Genomic DNA, 19,891 nt, shown 5'->3' on the forward strand with positions numbered 1-19,891 from the left:
TTTCTTTCATCCTTGCTTTGTTGGTACATAATATATTTTTCTGGATTTTTTTTTTTTTTGGTGACATAATTAAAAGCAAGTACCATTGTTGTCTCTTTTTAAAAAAAAAAAAAGTCAGTAAAATCCTATTTAATTTCATAGACTATCAGTAAGGCTACGAATCTGTCATGGAGGTCTCAAAGTCACAGATTCTGTGTCTTTCACGGACCTCTGTGACTTCTGCAGCACTTGCACCGGCTCCTTTGACATCATCTGAACTAACCACTTCATCAGCATTCCAACCACCTGAATCCTCATTTTTGTTGTATTCGTGGGTGTCTCCCAGTCCACGTTGAGCACCAATGGGACTGCTCTTCCCTATTCTGAAGAAATCTACATTTCTTCTCTGGTCTCTGAAAGGGAGGAAACTCTATTGCTTTAGAAGTCTTCAGTTTGCCCTATTAGACCTGTTATTGGAGAGACAGGATCTAAGAAACAGGGCTAGTTTTTTTTATGAAGAGGCACCAGCATGGTGTCTCCCACCATGGATGACTCAGGCAGTGCAGTGTCTTACTGGTCTTGGGGTGCGCTGAAGGATTCTAAATCTTACTCGAAAAGAGAGTCTACTCCTCCCCCAGTGCAGGAAACCTCTACCCATGATCCTGCTACCATCCTTTCACCCACTGTACTGGACCCTATGGAGGAAGGAGAAATGATGAAGGAACCTCTGGATGTTCCCTACCCATAGTTAATTATCTTCTGCAGATGAAGCCATCACTCCAAAGTGGACATCTCCTCTTTTCTCCTCCTCCCCCACCCCACACCGAAGGACCTTAGAGGTCTTCCAGAACCTCATGGCGAGGGTAGCCACTTCCTTAGGAATGTACATGGAAATTGTGCAAGAAAACCTGCACAGCATCCTTGATGTTTTACCAACTCCTGCCCACAGAAAGGGGTTCCCTTCCTATTAATAAAGCCTTTCTGGAGCTGGCAAAAACCCTCTGGCAGACTCCTCTATATCACCTAAGGTCAAGTCTGTGGACAGACAATATCAAATCGATCAAAAAGATTTTGATTTTTTTCCATCCAGTTTCTGATTCCTTGGTGGTCATGGTCACTAATGAATGATCCCATTAGTCCCATCCAAAAGACAAAGAATTCAAGAGGCTGGATTTATGTGACCAAAAAACTTACTCTACCGTCTCTCTTCAAAAGAGAGTGGCTAACTGTCAGGCTTTTTTGTTTAAATATATATTTATTAATTTCTCTACAATTTCAAAGTTTGTTGACAAGTTGCCAGAGGAATATAAAGAACAGTTTATGGCTCTAGTTTCAGAGGGGTATCTCATGGCCAGTATATCCCTTCAGGCAGCTACTGATATTGCTGATACAGCCTTGTGTTCAGTGACATTGTGATTTCCACAATGTACTCTTCCTGGCTGCAGGTTTCTGGCATTCTGAAAGAGCTGCAAAATATAGGTGAAGTTTTACCATTTGAAGGGTGTTGAAGAGTCTAAACTATTTTGCAATGACACAGACAGCCCCCCAACTTGAAGCAAATACTTATCAGCAATTACACACCATACAACAAAAACACTAACCCAGGAACCAAACCCTGCAACAAACCCTAGTGCCAACTCTGTCCGCATATCTATTCAAGGGACGCCATCATAGGACCTAACCACATCAGCCAGCACATCTACCAATGTGATATATGCCTTCATGTGCCAGCAATGCCCCTCTGCCATGTACATTGGACAAACCGGACAGTCTCTATGCAAAACAATAAATGGACACAAATCTGACATCAAAAATTATAACATTCAAAAACCCATAGGAGAATACTTCAATCTCCCTAGATGCTCAATAACAGACTTAAAAGTGAAAATTCTTCAACAACAAAAAAAAAAACTTCAGAAACAGACTCCAACGAGAAACTGCAGAACTGGAATTAATTTGCAAACTGGACACCATCAAATTAGGCCTGAATAAAGACTGGAATTGCATAGGTCACTGCAAAAACTAATTTTCCCCCCTGCTGATATTCATACCTTCTTGTCAACTGTTTGAAATGGGCCACCTTGATTACACTGAATTCATTAGCACTGTAAAAGTCATTTTTTCCTTCCTTCCTTATCAACTGTTGAGACTAGCCCACTTCTACCTTAATTGAATTGGCTCATTAGCACTGACCCCCTTCCCCCCCCCCCCAACTTGGTAAGGCAACTCACATCTTTTCAAATGCTGTGTATTTATGTATCTCTACTGTATTTTCCATTTCATGCATCAGATGAAATTGATTTTAGCCCACGAAGCTTATGCGCAAATAAATGTGTTAGTCTCTAAGGTGCCATAAGGACACCTTGTTGTTTTTGCTGATACAGACTAACATGGCTACCACCCTGAAACAGAAAATACTGGGTGCAAACTGAAAGACTCCTGTTCAATACTTTGTATATTAGTTTACACTCCAGTGACTAAGATAAACAGTTTAGGTCACACCCTTACTGTAGATCCTCTTTTTAGCAGAGGTCATATAGTTCCTCGAATGTCAAGACTTCCTTGAAGATATTAGTCATCTTCGTCTACAGCAGGCCCTTCTTACCAGACAACACAAACTTCATGCAGTCATTTTGACTGCTCCATTGAGGACTGCACACTAACTATATCAACTGCCTTTGGAACATGCCTGTCCCTTTTCCACTGAGTTTTAGAAAATGTCATGTGAGACAAGTGGGTGCTCAGCACACTAAATGAGGGATACGTTATCCAATTCACCTCCCGCTCTTTTCAGGGACCCATCTCACAGTACTTCCCTACGAGCTGTCATCAGCTCCAAGGGTGTTCACCAAGTGCATTGAGACCTGCTTAGGTGTTCAAATGTTTCCATTGGCAATAAAAGAGAACTAGTTTTCCCATTTAGTTGTAGAGATCGTTTTACTGGGTTAATTTCTTAAAGTAAGGTGTGTTTGGGAAGGTTTCTTTTTTTCACTAATTCCCATTACCTGCTTTGACTTCCCCATGTGTTCGTGTGTTCTTTGATTTTTTTTTTTTTGTGATGAATAAATTAAATGTAAAAGTCACTGTATATGTTAATGTGAAGGAGCCATTTGTACTCTAACCAGGCCCACGGTTCTTAAAATGTTACTGTTGGGATATTATAACAGTTTATTTGAAGAAATCAGAAGGTGTTACGTTCTCATTCGTTGGCTTTTAAAAGATGAACAATAAACAGTGATCTCTGAAGAAAGAACGCTTGTACCTAGTTCAATGGTTCATAAACCTGTGGGCTGCTTGTGGCCCAATTAACACACAGCTGCGGCTCATGTGACAGCCTCAGGGCCATACAGGTAGTATATATATTGTGTAGATGCTGCCCACATAACACCCAGAAAGCTATGTATGCATTCCACAAGGGTAAATAGGTTGAGAACCACTGATCTTGTCTAAAGTATACTCAGTTTGCAAAACTTTTTAGATTAAAGCTGTATGTAAACTAAATGTTGCTCATTTTCTAAATGGGTTGCATTACAATATACAGATTTCATTTTGGGGAAATCATTCATGTTTACAAGTTGAAGCCCAGATAAGCCTATCCTTAAATTGGGTTAGCTTACATCTTACAAGGATTGAACTGAACTTGGTAGTTAAAACTAAGCCATACAAACAAAGTAAAACAAACATTTAAAAAAAAAAATCTAGGCCAGGAAATATGCATGCGTCTTGGCAAAGATTAGATCTAACTCAATCAGCAACCATCAAAATTGTAACTTTTTAAATCACAGCAAGTAAATAACTGAAAAGTTAGATTTGGTATTTCCTAATGGGATACAATTAAATCAAGCTTATATCTGAACTTGTACAGGTACTCCAAATCTGTCTACAAAGATGGCCAGTGTCAAGGTTCCTCCCCCACTCTGAACTCTAGGGTACAGATGTGGGGACCTGCATGAAAACCTCCTAAGCTTACTTTTACCAGCTTAGGTTAAAACTTCCCCAAGGTACAGATTAATTTTATCCTTTGTCCTTGGAATATCCACTGCCACCACCAAACTCTAACTGGGTTTACTGGGAAACATAGTTTGGACACGTCTTACCCCGCCAAGATCCTCCCAACCCTTGCACCCCACTTCCTGGGAAAGGTTTGGTAAAAATCCACACCAATTTGCATAGGTGACCACAGACCCAAACACTTGGATCTGAGAACAATGAAAAAGCATTCAGTTTTCTTACAAGAAGACTTTTAATAGAAATAGTAGTAGATAGAAGTAAAGGAATCACCCCTGTAAAATCAGGATGGTAGATACCTTACAGGGTAACTAGATTCAAAACATAGAGAATCCCTCTAGGCAAAACCTTAAGTTACAAAAAAGACACACAGACAGAAATAGTCATTCTATTCAGCACAATTCTTTTCTCAGCCATTTAAAGAAATCATAATCTAACACATACCTAGCTAGAGTACTTACGAAAGTTCTAAGACTCCATTCCTGGTCTATCCCCGGCAAAAGCAGCCTACGGACAGACACAGACCCTTTGTTTCTCTCCCTCCTCCCAGCTTTTGAAAGTATCTTGTCTCCTCATTGGTCATTTTGGTCAGGTGCCAGCGAGGTTACCTTTAGCTTCTTAACCCTTTACAGGTGAGGAGGATTTTTCCTCTGGCCAGGAGGGATTTTAAAGGGGTTTACCTTTCCCTTTACATTTATGACAGCCAGTCAGAATGATGAATTCAAAAATATAAGGATGAATTAAACATATATTAGTGTTGTGTGAAACCAAAGAAAAATTTGAGATTGGCAAAAAGATGCTGTGTTCACAGTTTAAAATTGGTTCACTTCTGTAGGGTTTGGTATCTCATGATATAAAGACAAGTGAAACGTATTTCTTATTAAATATCATTGTATACATAAGCATTGAGGTTTTCCTCTGTAGTGGAACTCTAGATCCAACTCCTATTGAAGTTTATGGAAAAATGGTTCATACTCCTACTGTGCAAACTAGTACCATGTCTTAATTTTGGTCTTCAAAAATGAACTGCCTTCTTAAATTCATACCAGATCTCAACTCCAGATCCATTAATGGAGCTATGCAGATTTATGCCAGCTGAGGATATCTGCCCTCTGTTTTATATTTTGTAAAGGCAAACAAAATGCAGTATTTTGAAGTGAGACATGATCTTGTCCATCAGTGTGTTGTGTCTCTTCTGTATTCTTTGTCTTACGTGGACTGTAAATCCTTTGGGGACAGAGATCTTATCTACTACACAGTGCAGAGATACCGTCAGCACTCAACAAATTATAAAAGTCACGTGCCTGGCTAAGATGGTTTTCTGAAGAGTATATTCTTGGTTTATTTAAAAAAAAAAAAAATTCCTGTGTCCGCCTACTGTCGCTGTCCTTTTAGCTACTATGAAAACGTCATTTATACTACTATTCTACTTGTCCTTTTGCATGCCAGAGAAAATGTTTGCCTTTTAAGTTAAACTTAACATTAATGATGCTGCAAAAGTAAAATATATTGAAACTTACCGTGTACTAAAGTCTGTGGGACCTACTGTGTGCAGGTCTATTTCTGATCCAATGGAAGTGGAGTGGTAACACTCACAATCAGTGCAGTGTGATGAAGATCAGCTTCACTCTTTAAGGCTTCTGGCAGCAGGAAATCGTGGTTTTGTGAGCAAAAAACCCAAGCTGAGCAATTAATCATATTTAATTTTTCATGCCCTCTGATGTATGAACTATTTTAAAAAATTGTTCTGCAGACCAGTTTTGCTGCAGCTAATTAATCTTTATTTCCCCAGTCATGGAAACCAAATATTCCTCAGCCCTGCCCTCAGCTCCTTCAATTTAGAAGGCAGTGATGGTTTGCGTGGTTGGTTTTTGCAGTCAGAGCAATGACAGGAACTGTTCAGTGTACAAGACTTACTTAAATGTAATATATCAGGCCTTTTTATTTTGCAGGACAAGTTGTTATGAATTAACTGCTCTTCATATTAAATATAAATAGGTCAGCCCATGTCTTTTCCCTGAAACAGTCTAGGTAATTTTGAAACCCTTTCTTGTTCCCCAACAGTTGTTTTGACAGAGCAATTGAAGACTGGAGGCAGTTCCATTGCGATCTCAATGACCTCACACAGTGGATAACAGAAGCTGAAGGGTTACTGGCTGATGCCCATGCTGCAGATGGTAGCCTGGATTTGGAGACAGCTGGGATGCATCAGCAGGTACGTGGCGTTCAGTCAAAGGACAGGGAAGCTGACAAAAGTTGAGCATGGATTTGAGCCAAAAATTCAAATCTGCCCATGAATAAAAATATATATTGAAATTGTGGTGGTCCTCTAAAGTTTCGCAGGAAAATAGGTCTGTGTGTAACTTGAAATTGCTTTTCTGATTGTAATTTCAGTTAATTGTTTTTTAAAGTTTTTTAATCAGGGGTTAGAAAACAGGGCTTTTGTCCCTGTCTTCTATTGATTTTTTTTTCCTATATGAAGGTTCAGTTGGGTACTTTTAAAAATATATTAGAATTAATGTGTACTGTAGTCCTTAATTGGGTATACTTTTAAAAATAATCAGTATGTCTATAATTGGCTATTGCAGGGTTTAGTTTTCCATTCTGAGTAGAAAGCAAGCACAATTGTTTTGTTTTTATAAAACTGTCTTGTGTAAAGACTCCAGAAAAATGTAATTTTATTTGCTTTAGTTTTGCCTTTTCAGATTTTGTTTTCCTGGTTCTTCTCATGTATCACCAAGAAAGGGGAAGCAATTTTTCTGTTTACAAAATTAAATTAAGGTTTTAGCTAAAAGCAAGAGGCTAAAGCATAACTTTAAAATAAACCCCAAATAAAAAAATACCCTATATAAATACCAGGTATCTATATTTATATATATATATCTATATTTATATCTATATATATATCTATATTTTAGAAATCCAAATGTTAAATACCTGTGTTTTACAGGAGAAATTTATGATCCACTGAGTATTGCTTGAATTTTATTCTTGTTCTTAGTGCTGTTGGGCGTTTTCTTCTAGGGCATTTCCTTTCTCTTCCTGGAATCATAGTCAGTTCTGTTCTAGGCACAAAGAGATCCTGTACTAATAATGTAAAAAGCTTTTTCTAGCCCCGAGGGATAGGTTAAGGTTTGAACCTGACTTTATCTAACTTTCCTCAGTTGCCTGGATTTTTTGTGATCTCCGCAGCTTATGGCAGCATGGCCAAAATTATCCCAGCTACAGTGTTGTAAGGTTACAAGTACACGGTGCACACAAGTTCAGAGAATAACTGGTGAAAAATAATTTTAATCTGTGGGCAATTTTAAAAAAAGAAAAAAATGTAGCACTTAATAAAAACATCAGGGCATGAATGTAGATGCTAATACTAACCATGTAAAAGTCAGTTCCTTTATCCTGTATTCAGTTGTATTCAATAGCCGATTGTGCATCAGTCTTTTAAAAATATTTATTAAGTCTAAGCCAACTTACTAATAACGAGCATTTAATCAATCGTTTAAAGCTGCATATTGTTGATGTAAAGTTTCTTTAAAATGCTCTTTTTGGTAAAATAATATGCAGCCAGGATGCATTCTCAATGTTATAAACCATAAATCAAAGTCAGGTTAGGTCAGTAGTAAAATTCTGTGTGGTTTTCATACTTGTGACAGGAACTTGAAGAAGGAGTCAGCAGTCATCAGACCAGCTTTTCAGCACTGAACAGAACTGGGGAAGGAATCATACAGAAACTCTCCACTACAGATGGGAGCTTCCTGCAGGAAAAACTGGCGGGGTTAAATAAACGCTGGAAAGCAATTACTGCTGAGATCGTGGATAGACAACAGAGGTAATAAGTTAATCAGAAATTTGGGTGTCTGAGCAGATCTGATGGGGAAAATCTCATTAGAAGAGTCCAGAGGAGGTATAGGATTCTATTGCACACTATCATTAGTCTGAATTTTCCTGACATTTAGACTCCATTTTCAAACTGCCTCATAGAACCACTTTCTCATAAAAGCATCAGCAATTGACTACTCAGATTGCTGTTAACACGAACAAACACAACCCCCCTCCCCCCCCCCCCCAGTTTTCTCCACTTAAAATGGCTTCACTGCAAAATCGGATTATTTGGAGGGACCACTGCTACGTTCAGTTCAACCTTACCCAGAGGAATTAGCTGTAAGTACATTTCTGCTGATCTTTAATTTTCAATAACCTGAACGTATTGTCTGAAATCCAAAAACAAAGTAATAGAGGACACAAAGAGAAAATATATTTTTTTGTAGGAGTTGAAAGATTCATACACAATTGTTTGTTTTTCTGAATGGACAGTTTATAAATAAGATCAGAATCCATTTTGAAGTACTACTGTAAATGTTGTGTAAAAGATCAAAGTTCAAGGGTAGTCTGAGCAAAAGTACACGTTTTCCGTATATCTATGTGGGATATGAAATGCCTGTGTGTCATTTAATTTTAATAGAAATTGTGACTCTAAATCCCCATAATTAATATTATTTTTGAGTTTTCTGAAACAAATCTAATTTTTAGTCTTCTCTGCTGAATATAGAAAATAAATAAAATCTTCTTGATTATTACATTAGGCGAAACCGAGTAAGTTTTCATGTACTTCAAGAAAATGTCCTTTCCCAATGTTTGCATGTTTAGAGGCTCTCCTGAATATTTTCACAGACAATGGTCTTTTAGTGTCTTATAGAAATTAGGCCCTAGTAATTGTTGAAACTTGGCTTTGTGATGCCTTGGTTCATGTGCACTTTTTAATTTAATATTTTATTTGGAATAAACCTATTTGGAGATTTTTAAAGTAAAGTTTAAGCCATAGTTGTTGGAATGTGATTTGCTTATTTATGGTTGAGGAAAGAATCCGTTGATCAGCAAAACCAACTCTTTTGGTAACTCTCATTAGTGTAAAACAGAGAGCTGCATGTCACATTGGAGGTAGTGTGGGAATGTGTTTGCTGCTATAGCAGTATGTCTCACACCTCAACAGGCTTTAGTATTTGAATGTGACATTTTGCAAACGTTAGGTTTGCTGCAAGTGTCTTTCTCAGTAAACATGTATTTTCTTCCACTTTTAATCAAGTTGTCTCCATTTAATCATGTATGTTGATTTGATTCATTTTAGTCTTTTATCCGCTGTGGGATTTGTGTTTTTTAGACTGAAAGGAGAGGATCAGCAGCTAATGGACTACAGGAAGAAGTTGGATGAGTTTAGTTGCTGGTTGGAAAATGTAGAAAATTCCCTGGAAATGAGACCTACATTCAACCCTGAAGAAAACCTGCGAGAATTAAAGGCAAGATGGATTAAAATGTGTATGAGTGCATGTGTGTTTTTCATTAATTCTGAATCTGCCATGGTCCTAATGTGGGACAAATATCCAAAATGAGGAGAGGCACAAGAAAAATAGTATGGCATAAAGTGACATGGGATTAATTACCAAAATAAGGGACAGCTTTTACTGAGGGCCAATTGAGAGTTGTGTATGAGATAGGAGAAGATGCCATTGGATGCAGTAAGTCAGTACATACTTATGCCGTGGAACCTTAGAGTGTTTTTGTTATATTCTCAGTTCAAAAACAACACCTGGCACTTCTGAAAAAGAATTTGTGGCATGTGAAATAGTAAGGGCAGTTGCGAACATTATATATCTTCATGTGACTAAACAGACTGAATACCATCAAAAATTATAACAAGGGCACGTAATTATAATTTGTTTGAAGTGTGTTTTTACTTATCAAAGTGAGTCAAAGTGAGTAACATTTTTGAGGTTGAAGTGTAGGAAGTTATAATTAATATCACAATGCATTTGATTACTATAAAGTTATCCAGTGTGTGTGTCAATGTTTTATTGTACTTTAAGGTAAATAAGAAGGTAAATAGCCAACTAAAATATATGTAAACAATGACACCTGTGTCCTGTTACTGGGAAGCTGAATATTTTTTTAATTGTCCTTTTAGTCAGCATGGAATACTTTTTTGTTTTTAAATTTTATCAGTGTTGAACATCGATAACATAATACTGTTGTATCTGTGAGCATGATAATGAGAGAATGTTGTCAGGACCTGAATAGACTGGAACAGATCAGTCTGTCTGGCAATGCTACTACGTTGAAATTTCAACTATTAGCCCCAAATAGAATACAAAAATCAAACTTTCTCCAAATCTGTTTAAATGAGGTAAATTGATTACAATTACATCAATTGTTCATTCGAGTACAGTTTATTGTATAGTGCCCAACCAGTAGTTATCAAAGCTAATCTTATTTCCTGATCATTATATTCTCCCTGCCAGCTAATCTTATTTCGTGATCATTATATCCTCCCTGCCCACACTTTGGGGGGCGCAAACCCTGCTAGGAAAGTATTACTAATGATCATTATAGGCACTCAGATAGTCCGATGAGCGTCAATTATATAAAAATCTGGATGGATAAATGGTTGCATACATGTTGTTGTCCTTGTCGTTAACAGTGTAATTATTTATTTAGTTGTGCTAAGTGCTTTACAGACAAATAGAAGACCTGTTGTGCAGTGCTTACAGTTTGAGGCCCTGAACCCAGACCGTTTTTCCTATGTATAATCCCACTGAAGTCAGTTGGGGACTACACACAGGAAAAACTTTTTGCTGGATCTGCCCTGCAATGTAACATTAACACAGGCAACAGTGAATAAGGGGGGAAGATTCAGGAATCAAAATAAGATAATGAGGTTTTTTACTCAAAACCATTTACTTAAAATTTCCTCTTAACCTCTCTTCCCCCACCCCCCCCCAAAAAAAAACAAAAAAACAAAAAAAACTCAGCGCAATCTTGGGTCTTGATTGTGTAACAAACTGCATGTGTGCTTTTCTAGACATTGACTTAGTCTGGGGCAAACTGGGGAGTAAATCTGCAGCTCACTAACTTGCTGCATGCTGAGTAGCTGAGTGGACCCTGCTATCGTGCACTAGGAAACTTTTCAGTTTAGCAGGCTCGTGCGCTGTAGATTTACATCCTCAGCTTGCTGTGCACTAACTCTTTACACAGGCCTCAAGAGTCTGCCTGTGTGGAGCTTGTTGCAGGATTGGGGCCTTAGTTTTTAAAGACTTGAAAACTGGTACAGACTGTAGTTTTAACTGAGGTGGAGACACAGGTAATCAGTGCTTTATAATTCTGAATATATTGGCTACACCAGAAGGTAACCAAACCCAAGTATGCATATAGCAGTTGAGTAGCTTTCATGAGTAATGTATAAAAGCAGATCCATTTGCTATTCTCTTTTAGTTTCAGTTCCTCAGATTTTTGTGTTTCATGTAGGAAGAAAATAAATTCTGATAATCAAGTAAAGTTTTTAAATAATCTGAATGTTTTCTGTTTGGGATGTTATTAGTAGAGCCCTGCAAATTTGCGGATATCTGCAGATGTTTGCGGATTGTAGATTGGATGCAGCTACCAATTTTTGTACCCACGCAGGGCTTTAGTTATTAGATCTCTAGTTTATATGCTGTTTGATTTGGTTAATTTTTCCTAATGAACTCTCCAAATGTCAAATTCTTTAGTTAACTAAAACATTTATTAGAGTGAGTGTGTGTGAGTGTGTGTCTGCCCGCACGCATGCACAGTCATCTTCAGACTAAAGCTCTCTCTTGCCCCCTTAGGACTTAACTGAGGAAATGGAAGTACAAGGAGAAAAACTGAAATGGTTGAACAGAACTGAACCTGAGATACTTTCAGATAAAAGCGTTGGTTTTCAGGAAAAAGAGAGAATTTCTGACACCTTAAGGACTATCAGCATGAAATGGAACAAGGTGTGTATTTTCTCCATATTGATTATGTGTAGTCAGCATGTCTAGTAGTTTATTAGACAGAGGTCTGTCGTCCTTTCCATACACGTGTGACTCCCACTAATGCTTTTGGAAGCTGTCCATGCATGTCGAGGGAAGGCTAGACTCCATAGTGTAGAGCATAAGTACTGTTCCATGTCTTAAGTGCTAAACTCATGTAAAAATTGTTCAATTCATATGAATTCTCCTTTGGTTTGGATCTTTCTGGTTGAACTGGTTTTCTTTCAAAGAGCTAGATTTAGACCATGTTTTTTTTTTAAACAAGCTGTAAAGTATCAATTAGAAATTGACCTTTCAAAATATCTTCTTAAGAAATCGAATGTTTGCAATTATCATAGCAAATATTAAATAAAACCAAACTCTTTCCTTTTAGATAGTAGGAATTAGCAATTCTAATGAAATGTGACCTCTTTGGCTTGATGACCAGATGAAGATAGGAGAATACCAGAGACTGGAGTAGTGTGATTGAGGTTGTGTGAGAAGATTGATAGGACAGTTTGGTTGTGGGTCAGGAATCTGAGCATTTACCAGGGGGAAGAGAGATTTGGTAGCTGTGGGGAGGAAAAAGATGCCTGTATCTCTCTTGCTGCCTTCTCAAGCCAAGTAACCCTCTTCCTTTTTCTTTTCCTTTCCTTTCCCCAAAATAATAGTGTAACTAAATTTGGTTGGCTCTAGTAGTGGGATAATTTTTTAAATTTTTTAAAAAACCTCACCTCATATTATGGTACATCTTGTGTGCCTCTGCTAATATCTCAACTAGCAGTGAATGGGTCACAGCTTGGGTACTTGGGCGGAAAAGAGGGTCTTTGACCTGTCTCTAAATTCTGTTCTGTTTGACTCTTAACTCAGACATACACATATATAAAACACTACACTATAGATAGATATAAAAACGAAATTTGAGCACAGGGTGACATTGCTTGTGGTTATTAAATGATCAGTTTCTATGATGCTTTGTTTGCTGTCTAAAGAAATCTTCTTTGTAAACACAGCATTAGTATTTTTGTGTATTTTGTGATCAGTAGTTTAGCTATGTTAATAAGTGTTTCTTTGTAGCTGTTAAAAAGCAAACATTCTTACGGGTATTTTTTTCACTTGCATTCTGTGCTATAGTTGTTCAAAGAGGTACCTGACAGAGTGAGAGAACTCGAGGCGTATGTTCAGCAGCTCCATCTTGTGACACAGGCAAAGCCTTCTGGTGAGTGATGAGCAGAAAACATATTTTACGGTCATGTCTAATTTGGCTGAGTTTAATCCTGTTTGCAGTAAAGAAATAATAATTGTACTAACTTGGGTGAAGTGGAGATTATAATATGAAGGTTTTGCATCCTTGTATTTAGGACTGCTTTTATATTATTGGCAACACTGGAGCACTTAATTGGGGAAAAGGACAGGTTACAGTTTTTTGTTGTTGCTTGAGAGTTGACTGTTGATTAATAAAACTGCTTGTTTGTTGTTTGTATTACCATAGTGCCTAGGCACCCCAACCATGGACCAGAAACCCATTGTGCTAGGTGCTGTACAAACACACAACAAATGCAGTCCCTGCCTGAAAGAGATTACAATCTGAAATTAAGTAAATGGATTCATAATGTTTTTCAAAATTGCTTACCAAGGAAAACTTAAATGGAGCAAAACACTTTATTATAATCTCAACCTGTCAAGGGTCTGTATTGACTTGAGTTGAAATCAAGACTGTTAGGTGAACAATGGTTCATAATTTTTGTTACTGGAAGGCAAACGTCCATGGTTTGAACTTCTGCTTGATGAACTTGTTATCTGTTTTTGGAACTAAGTAAACCAAGAGCAGTTGTAATTTGTGGAGTTTTTGGAAGGTGATCTGGTGATGCGTTGAAGTGTTTGTTTTAAAATATGCACATCCCTAAGCCACCTGACTTGTAAGATTGGGAGCCCTCAATGTAACCAGGTTTGAGTGTTGAAAGAAGGGATGAGGACCAGACTAGAAGTGTTGTTGTTCCTGCTCCATCCAACCAGACATCAGGCCAAGCTGTAAATTGCTAAATCTGTGCAAGACCTTAAGCAGTAGCTAAGTTGTTTGTGTCTGAGGTGAGTTCTGTGTTGAGAATTTTAAAGATCTTGTGGTTTTCCACCAAAAGTACTAGTTTTGGACCTAGCCATAATGGAAGAAATACTTCAGTTCTTCTTTGAGTGCTGGTATGTATGTGTATTCCACTGTGGGTACACATGGGCCTGGAGCCAGAGAATTTTGAAAGCAGTGTCTCACCCGGCTCACCTGTTGCCTCTGTCTGAAGAGACAAAGCGCAGGGTAGACTGACTGCCTCTCCAGTTCCTTCTAACTGCTGCGTGGTCTGGGTTGGATACTAGGCTATGCCCAGGTTTCTGGGCTTCAAAACTTGTGATTCCTGTCCATGATCCTTCTCAGTCAGCGATGACCACTAATGCTTCTTGTACTCCTTGGGGAAACCCACATTGCAGCAGGGTGCAGTATCTGCCAATTTGTTCCCGGGAAGGGTGAAAACTTTGCCTCCTGATGCACCGTGTGGCCCAATATGATCACGGCTAGGGAACCCCTAACCACAGTCCCCTATGCATGAGCCAAGCTAAGCAAGGAGTTTGCCAAATCAGGAGTGAAGGAGTGTGCTCCAACAGAGCATTTGGTAGGGTCTTGTGGGAGAGCAGGAAGCATTCTCATAAACCAGAGGCTAAGTCTTCCTTCAAATCCACTTAGAAGAAGTCGGATCCAATCTTGCCTAAACTGAGTATTAGCTCAGCCCAGGAGAACTTGGAACGTACTAAGTCTCAGAGGCTTGATAAGAAAGCTCAGAAGTCTAGGGCTTCACTGGCAGCAGATCGTGGTCTGGTGGTACTGATGAAGATATATTGCTGAGAGCATTGGCCACCCATGGTACCATCTGCAACAGTTGTGGCACAGACTGTCTTTATTGTGGCTCCAGTGGTTCAGACACACAGGAATCCTCTCACTTTGGGAAGAGCTGAGACCTACTCTCCTCCTGAGGACATCTTCGCACGCTCAGATTCGGAGACTTCCACTTCTTTGGTTCCCTCCCTTTTGAGAGAGGTTACAACTCCACCACAGAAGCTGGCCTTTGGAAGGAGTTTGTCTCCCATTCCATCTCTGGGCTATGATTTTCCTCCAGCAGCACCATGGGCACTACCTATGGAACTGGAATCAATTTTTTTTCTTCTTTGGGAGATTCTGAATTGCCCAATGAACCTTTATGCCCTGTTTCTCCAGGACAAACCTTCCCAGTCAGAAGATCCTGGGCCAACTTGTGACCAACCTTCACATTACCATGCACCTCATAACTGTTGACCACCATGACCCCCATTTGACCCATCCTTTTGACCATACTGGCGCCCATCGGACCAGTGCCATCCTGTTGGTCTCGTCTGCTAGGGAGTCACCCTTCCCCTCCCCTTTTGAGGGGACAACTGGAGCTGCCCCTGAACCCTACTGAGGAGGAGTATGCACCGGATCCAGTGTTTCCATCAGATCCGATGAGCTTGCAATCTTAAGTGCCAGACATGGTGGTGACTCTGTTTCCATCTCCCCATGATGACTATAATCAATTCCAGGAACTCCAAAGAATTGTAGGGGAGCTGCAGATTCCTCTTGAGAAGGTTCAGGATCCTTAAACCAAGCCCTTGGACATGCTCCAGTACAATATCCCTTCCAGTTAATGAAGCCATCCTGGAACCAGCTAGAGTGCTCTGGAATATCCGAGCTACCTGTACCCCCATACCTAAAAGGGCACTATGGCCTTGTCAAAGAGGCAGAATTCCTGTTCTCTCACCATACTTCTTGTTCTTTAGCCACTGCAGAGTGATCTAGGCAACAACCCTGATCTACCCCGACTGATAAGGAGGGCAAATGTCTCAACTTATTGGGAAGGAAAGTCTTTTCTTCTTCTAGCCTGTGGTTCAGGACAGCCAGTTACCAAGCGCTACAGGGAAAGTATGACTTCCTGAATTGTTCGAAATTTGTGGATTTTATTGACAGAGCTTTTTCAAGCTATGAACTTTATCATAGACTAGATCATAACTAAGGCTACAATTTTGTCATGAGTATTTTTATTAAAAGTCACAGACAGGACACAGGCAATAAACAATAAATCACGGATTTGTTGAAGGCGGAGCCCAAGCCCTGCCACCCTGGATTGAATTATTGGAATTTTCAAGAAGTCACGGAGATCTCATAAAATCCCAGAATCTGTGACTTCCGTGACAGATTCATCGCCAGCCACAGAGTGCCTGTCAAGACCTCTCTCTCTCTCCCTCCCTCCCTCCCTTAAGACTTATGGTCTCATGCACGTATGTGACAGCTTTTGCTAGACTCCACCTTTGTTTTGCCTACAAGCGTGGTTTCAAACTATGTACTTGCCAAACCAACAGTCCGTGAGCACCATAGTGACTGTTCCCAGCAAAAGGATGTCATCCTTGTCATAGTGGAAGAATCCCCTCCAGCTGTGCATTTGCGTTCCCTTCCTTGCCTCCACATGGGACAGGACAATCATTACCAACACATCCCTGTTGGGAGTTCATGTGAACAACAGTGCAGTGCGAGGCCCCTGGATGTTTCGAGAGTCCATGAGCTACAAGCAGTTCAAAGGGCTTGCAAAAGCATTCCCCCATTTGTGCAGGGTCACCATCCCCTCATAATGTCAGACAACATCACAACAGTCTTTTTACATCAACAAAAAGGTTGGAGCAAGATCCACCCCTCTGTGCACAGAAGCAGTTAGTCTGTGGAACTGGTGTATTGATAATCAGATTACCCTGTTGGCAGTCCTCCTCCGAGGAAACCAGAATGTGCTAACGGACTCTCAGCTGACACTTTGTGGTCGATCATGAATGGGTGCTTCACAACTCTGTGGTAAACAATATTTCTGCTCGGGAGAGGGGTCCCCCTCCAGGGACCTGTCTGCCTCCCAAATAAATTGAAAATGTAACATACGCCATTCTAGAGGAATCCTGGGCTGCTGCTCACAGGACAATGCTCTACATCTTCCATGGTCAGATCATATGAACTATGCCTTCCCTCCACTACGGCCTCAAGTTTTGCGCAAGATTCAGCAGGACAGGGCATGAGTTATTCTTAATGTCATCAACTGGCCAAGATAATTTTGGTTCCCAGACCACCTACACGTGTCATCTGAGGCACTGACCATTATTCCTATGCTTCCCAATCTCCCTATTCAGTGGAATGGCAAGAGCAGGCAACCCGATCCTTGTCTGCTACATCTCAGAGCCTAAATGAGCATCGTCCTTAGAGTAATTGTGCATTGAAGCTGTACAGAGCATCCTTTCTAATAGTAGGAAGGATTCCACTAGGAATTGTTACCTAGCCAAGTGGAATCTCTTCTCTATCTGAGTGCATCAGACCTATTTCTCCAGAAGCCACAGATATTTCTTTAATTCTGAACTGTATTCTTTCCTTGAAGACAGCAGGTTTGTCCATCAGTTCCTTACGGGTGTGCTTGGCAGCAATCGGTGCATACCATCTGCCTTCACAGGGCTACTTGATCTTCGCATGCCCTCTGACTAGCAGATTCTGGAAAGACCAAATCAGAACCCCTACGCTTATTAAAAAAGTCTGTTCCTCAATGGAACTTGAACCTTGTTCTCTCAGTACGCACTAAGCCTCCTTTTGAACCATTAGCTTTCTTGCTCCATGTCTCTCCTGTCCATGAAGGTCTCATTACTGGTAGTAATCACTTCCGCCAGGAGGGTTAGTGATCAGGGGCCATTGATGGCCAATCCTGCCATAAGGATGAGGTTTCATTAAGTTTGCGCCCTAAATTCAACCCCAGAGTAGTCTGAATTTCACTTGAACCAGTCTATTCACTTATATGTATTCTTCCCAAAACCTCATGCATCCTTAGAAGAAAGGAGGCTCCATTCCCTCAACGTTTGGCGAGCCTTAACCTTTTGTCTGCAGAGAATGAAAAGAATCAGGAAATCCCCTAAACTTTTTGTCACCATAATGGAAAGGGTCAGGCTGTATCCTCTCAAGCAATCTCAGAATGGATCTCTGGCCATATTTTGCTCTGCTATCAGTTGTCTAATCTTCCCCCTCCTCGTGGGATAAGAGTTCATACCACAAGAACGTAAGCAACATTTATGGCATGGATTCAAGAAACGCCTCTACTTGATATTTGTAAGACGGCTTTGTGGAGCTCAGTCCATACTTCTGTTAGATGCTATGCCTTGGTACAAGGCTCCTCTGTAGATGCATCTTTTGGAACAGCAATCCTTCATTCGGCTCTGCCATCTGCAACCTCGTACCCTCCTTCTATACGAGTACTGCTTATCAGTCACCCACAGTGGAATACACACAGGGACCAGCACTCGAAGTAGAAGAGAAAGTTACTTTCCTTATAGTAACTGGAGGTTCTTCAAGATGTGTGGTCCATATATCTATTCCACTACCCACCCTCCTTCCCCTCTGCCGCAGATCATCTCTGATTCATGGCGGAGAAGGAACTTGAGGCGGTTGGTCTGCTTGAGTCAGGGTGTACGTGTGGACCAATGGCCACTGCTTTCAACGTTCTCAGCTCCAGGTCCATGGGGTGCATGCCTACTTACAGTGAAATAGAGATGGGGCCTATACATCTTGAAGAACTGCCAGTTACTACAAGGTAAGTAACTTTTCTCTTTCAGAGAGTGGGTCAGTAGTTCCCTTTCCTACCCAACTGGAAACAAGATCTACATGTCCAGGGCATATGCACTCTTCTTTGGCCCTGATATTTTTAGTTCAGCAAGTTATTGTATCTCAAGTAATCATGATTCAGGTTTGATTTTTGCAACATTTCCTTCTTTGGAAACCATTGTTGTTTTCTAATTAATGTGAATCATTGGGTCACTCTTTATTGGCATAAAATTAAGTGACGTATTTTGTGTTCTCTGAAGGATTTTTTTGTGTGCTGTTGTCAAGGTGTTTCAAATGTCATTGTTGCTATTCTTTCTCTGTACACATTGGCATGAATTTGTAGATCTTGCAGAAAATGCCATGGTTTTTGTAGTTCTTACCAGTGTCACTTTGGACTTGATTTTTTTAAATATTAAGGAAAGAATATTTTTTAAAACGCTGACTATATTTATTGTTTCAGCTTATCCTGCTGTCCAAAACGTGGTGCTACTGTCCTCTCCCTTTGAAGCTCCTGTACAGACTCAGCAGGCTTTGGAACTTTCTGCACCTGCTGATCTGGATAAAACTACAACTGAACTGGCTGATTGGCTGGTGTTGATTGACCAGATGCTCAAGTCAAACATAGTCACTGTGGGAAATGCAGAAGAGATCAATCGTACAATTGCACGAATGAAAGTACGTGTCACTGGAGAAACTAGTAATCTTGATGATACACAAGAACTTTAGTGGTTTTTTATTTTTTTTTTAATTTCCATATATTCTGTGAGGGAAGAAACAAAGAGAAAATCATTGTACTTTACTACAGCTAGTGAAAATTATTTGAAAATGACTGTTTGAGAAATAAAAATTTGTTAGATATACTGTAGTTCTAAAATTGTTCTTCTTCTTTCCCCTGTTAAGCCCTTGGTGTCCTACATCTCCAGGGCCATACTGTTTGTATGCCTAGACCTTCTGATTTTGTGAAAAAGTGCTGTATGTAGAGTGAATATATGTAGGGGCATTACCAAAATCTTTTGCTGGTATATGCCTTTTGTTGAAAGTCAGTACATCAGCTTTTGGTCAGTTTAGAAAGCTATGCTGTTATCTGTGCAATATAAGGGTATTTTAGATTGTATTATAATGCAAGTTAATTTATTTCCATTTAATTTTAAATTAGAAAAACGATTGTAAATGCTAATGTTAGACACTCACAAATGTTTGTTCCTGATCATAGTCCAGCTGGGACTGAGGCAGGACTGGGCATAGATATCTGTGAATGTCTATATTAGCATTTGTGATCATTTTACTTATGTTAATTGTACATTAATCAATATGAGTTAAAACATGACCAAAAACTAGGCAAACCCTGAGCAACTCATTGTATTGTGACTTCTAATGTCAGAATTTTTCAAAGAAGAATTCAGTGTATGGTAGCTTTAGAGAAGTTAAG

At 39.6% G+C, this 19,891-nt stretch overlaps 1 protein-coding gene across 1 annotated transcript in view; it reads left to right on the forward strand.

Moving 5' to 3' along the window:
• The window catches only part of UTRN (utrophin), a 528,745-nt gene that overhangs the window by 177,330 nt on the left and 331,524 nt on the right, over positions 1-19,891 (forward strand). The window contains exons 43-48 of the mRNA XM_077813162.1: positions 6,052-6,202; positions 7,641-7,816; positions 9,146-9,281; positions 11,625-11,774; positions 12,924-13,008; positions 18,923-19,137. Coding sequence (XP_077669288.1) covers positions 6,052-6,202; positions 7,641-7,816; positions 9,146-9,281; positions 11,625-11,774; positions 12,924-13,008; positions 18,923-19,137 — 913 coding nt within the window. The remainder of the gene's footprint in view (positions 1-6,051; positions 6,203-7,640; positions 7,817-9,145; positions 9,282-11,624; positions 11,775-12,923; positions 13,009-18,922; positions 19,138-19,891) is intronic.

The sequence above is a fragment of the Eretmochelys imbricata genome, chromosome 3 (genome assembly GCF_965152235.1).
Source record: "Eretmochelys imbricata isolate rEreImb1 chromosome 3, rEreImb1.hap1, whole genome shotgun sequence".
NCBI lineage: Eukaryota > Metazoa > Chordata > Testudines > Cheloniidae > Eretmochelys > Eretmochelys imbricata.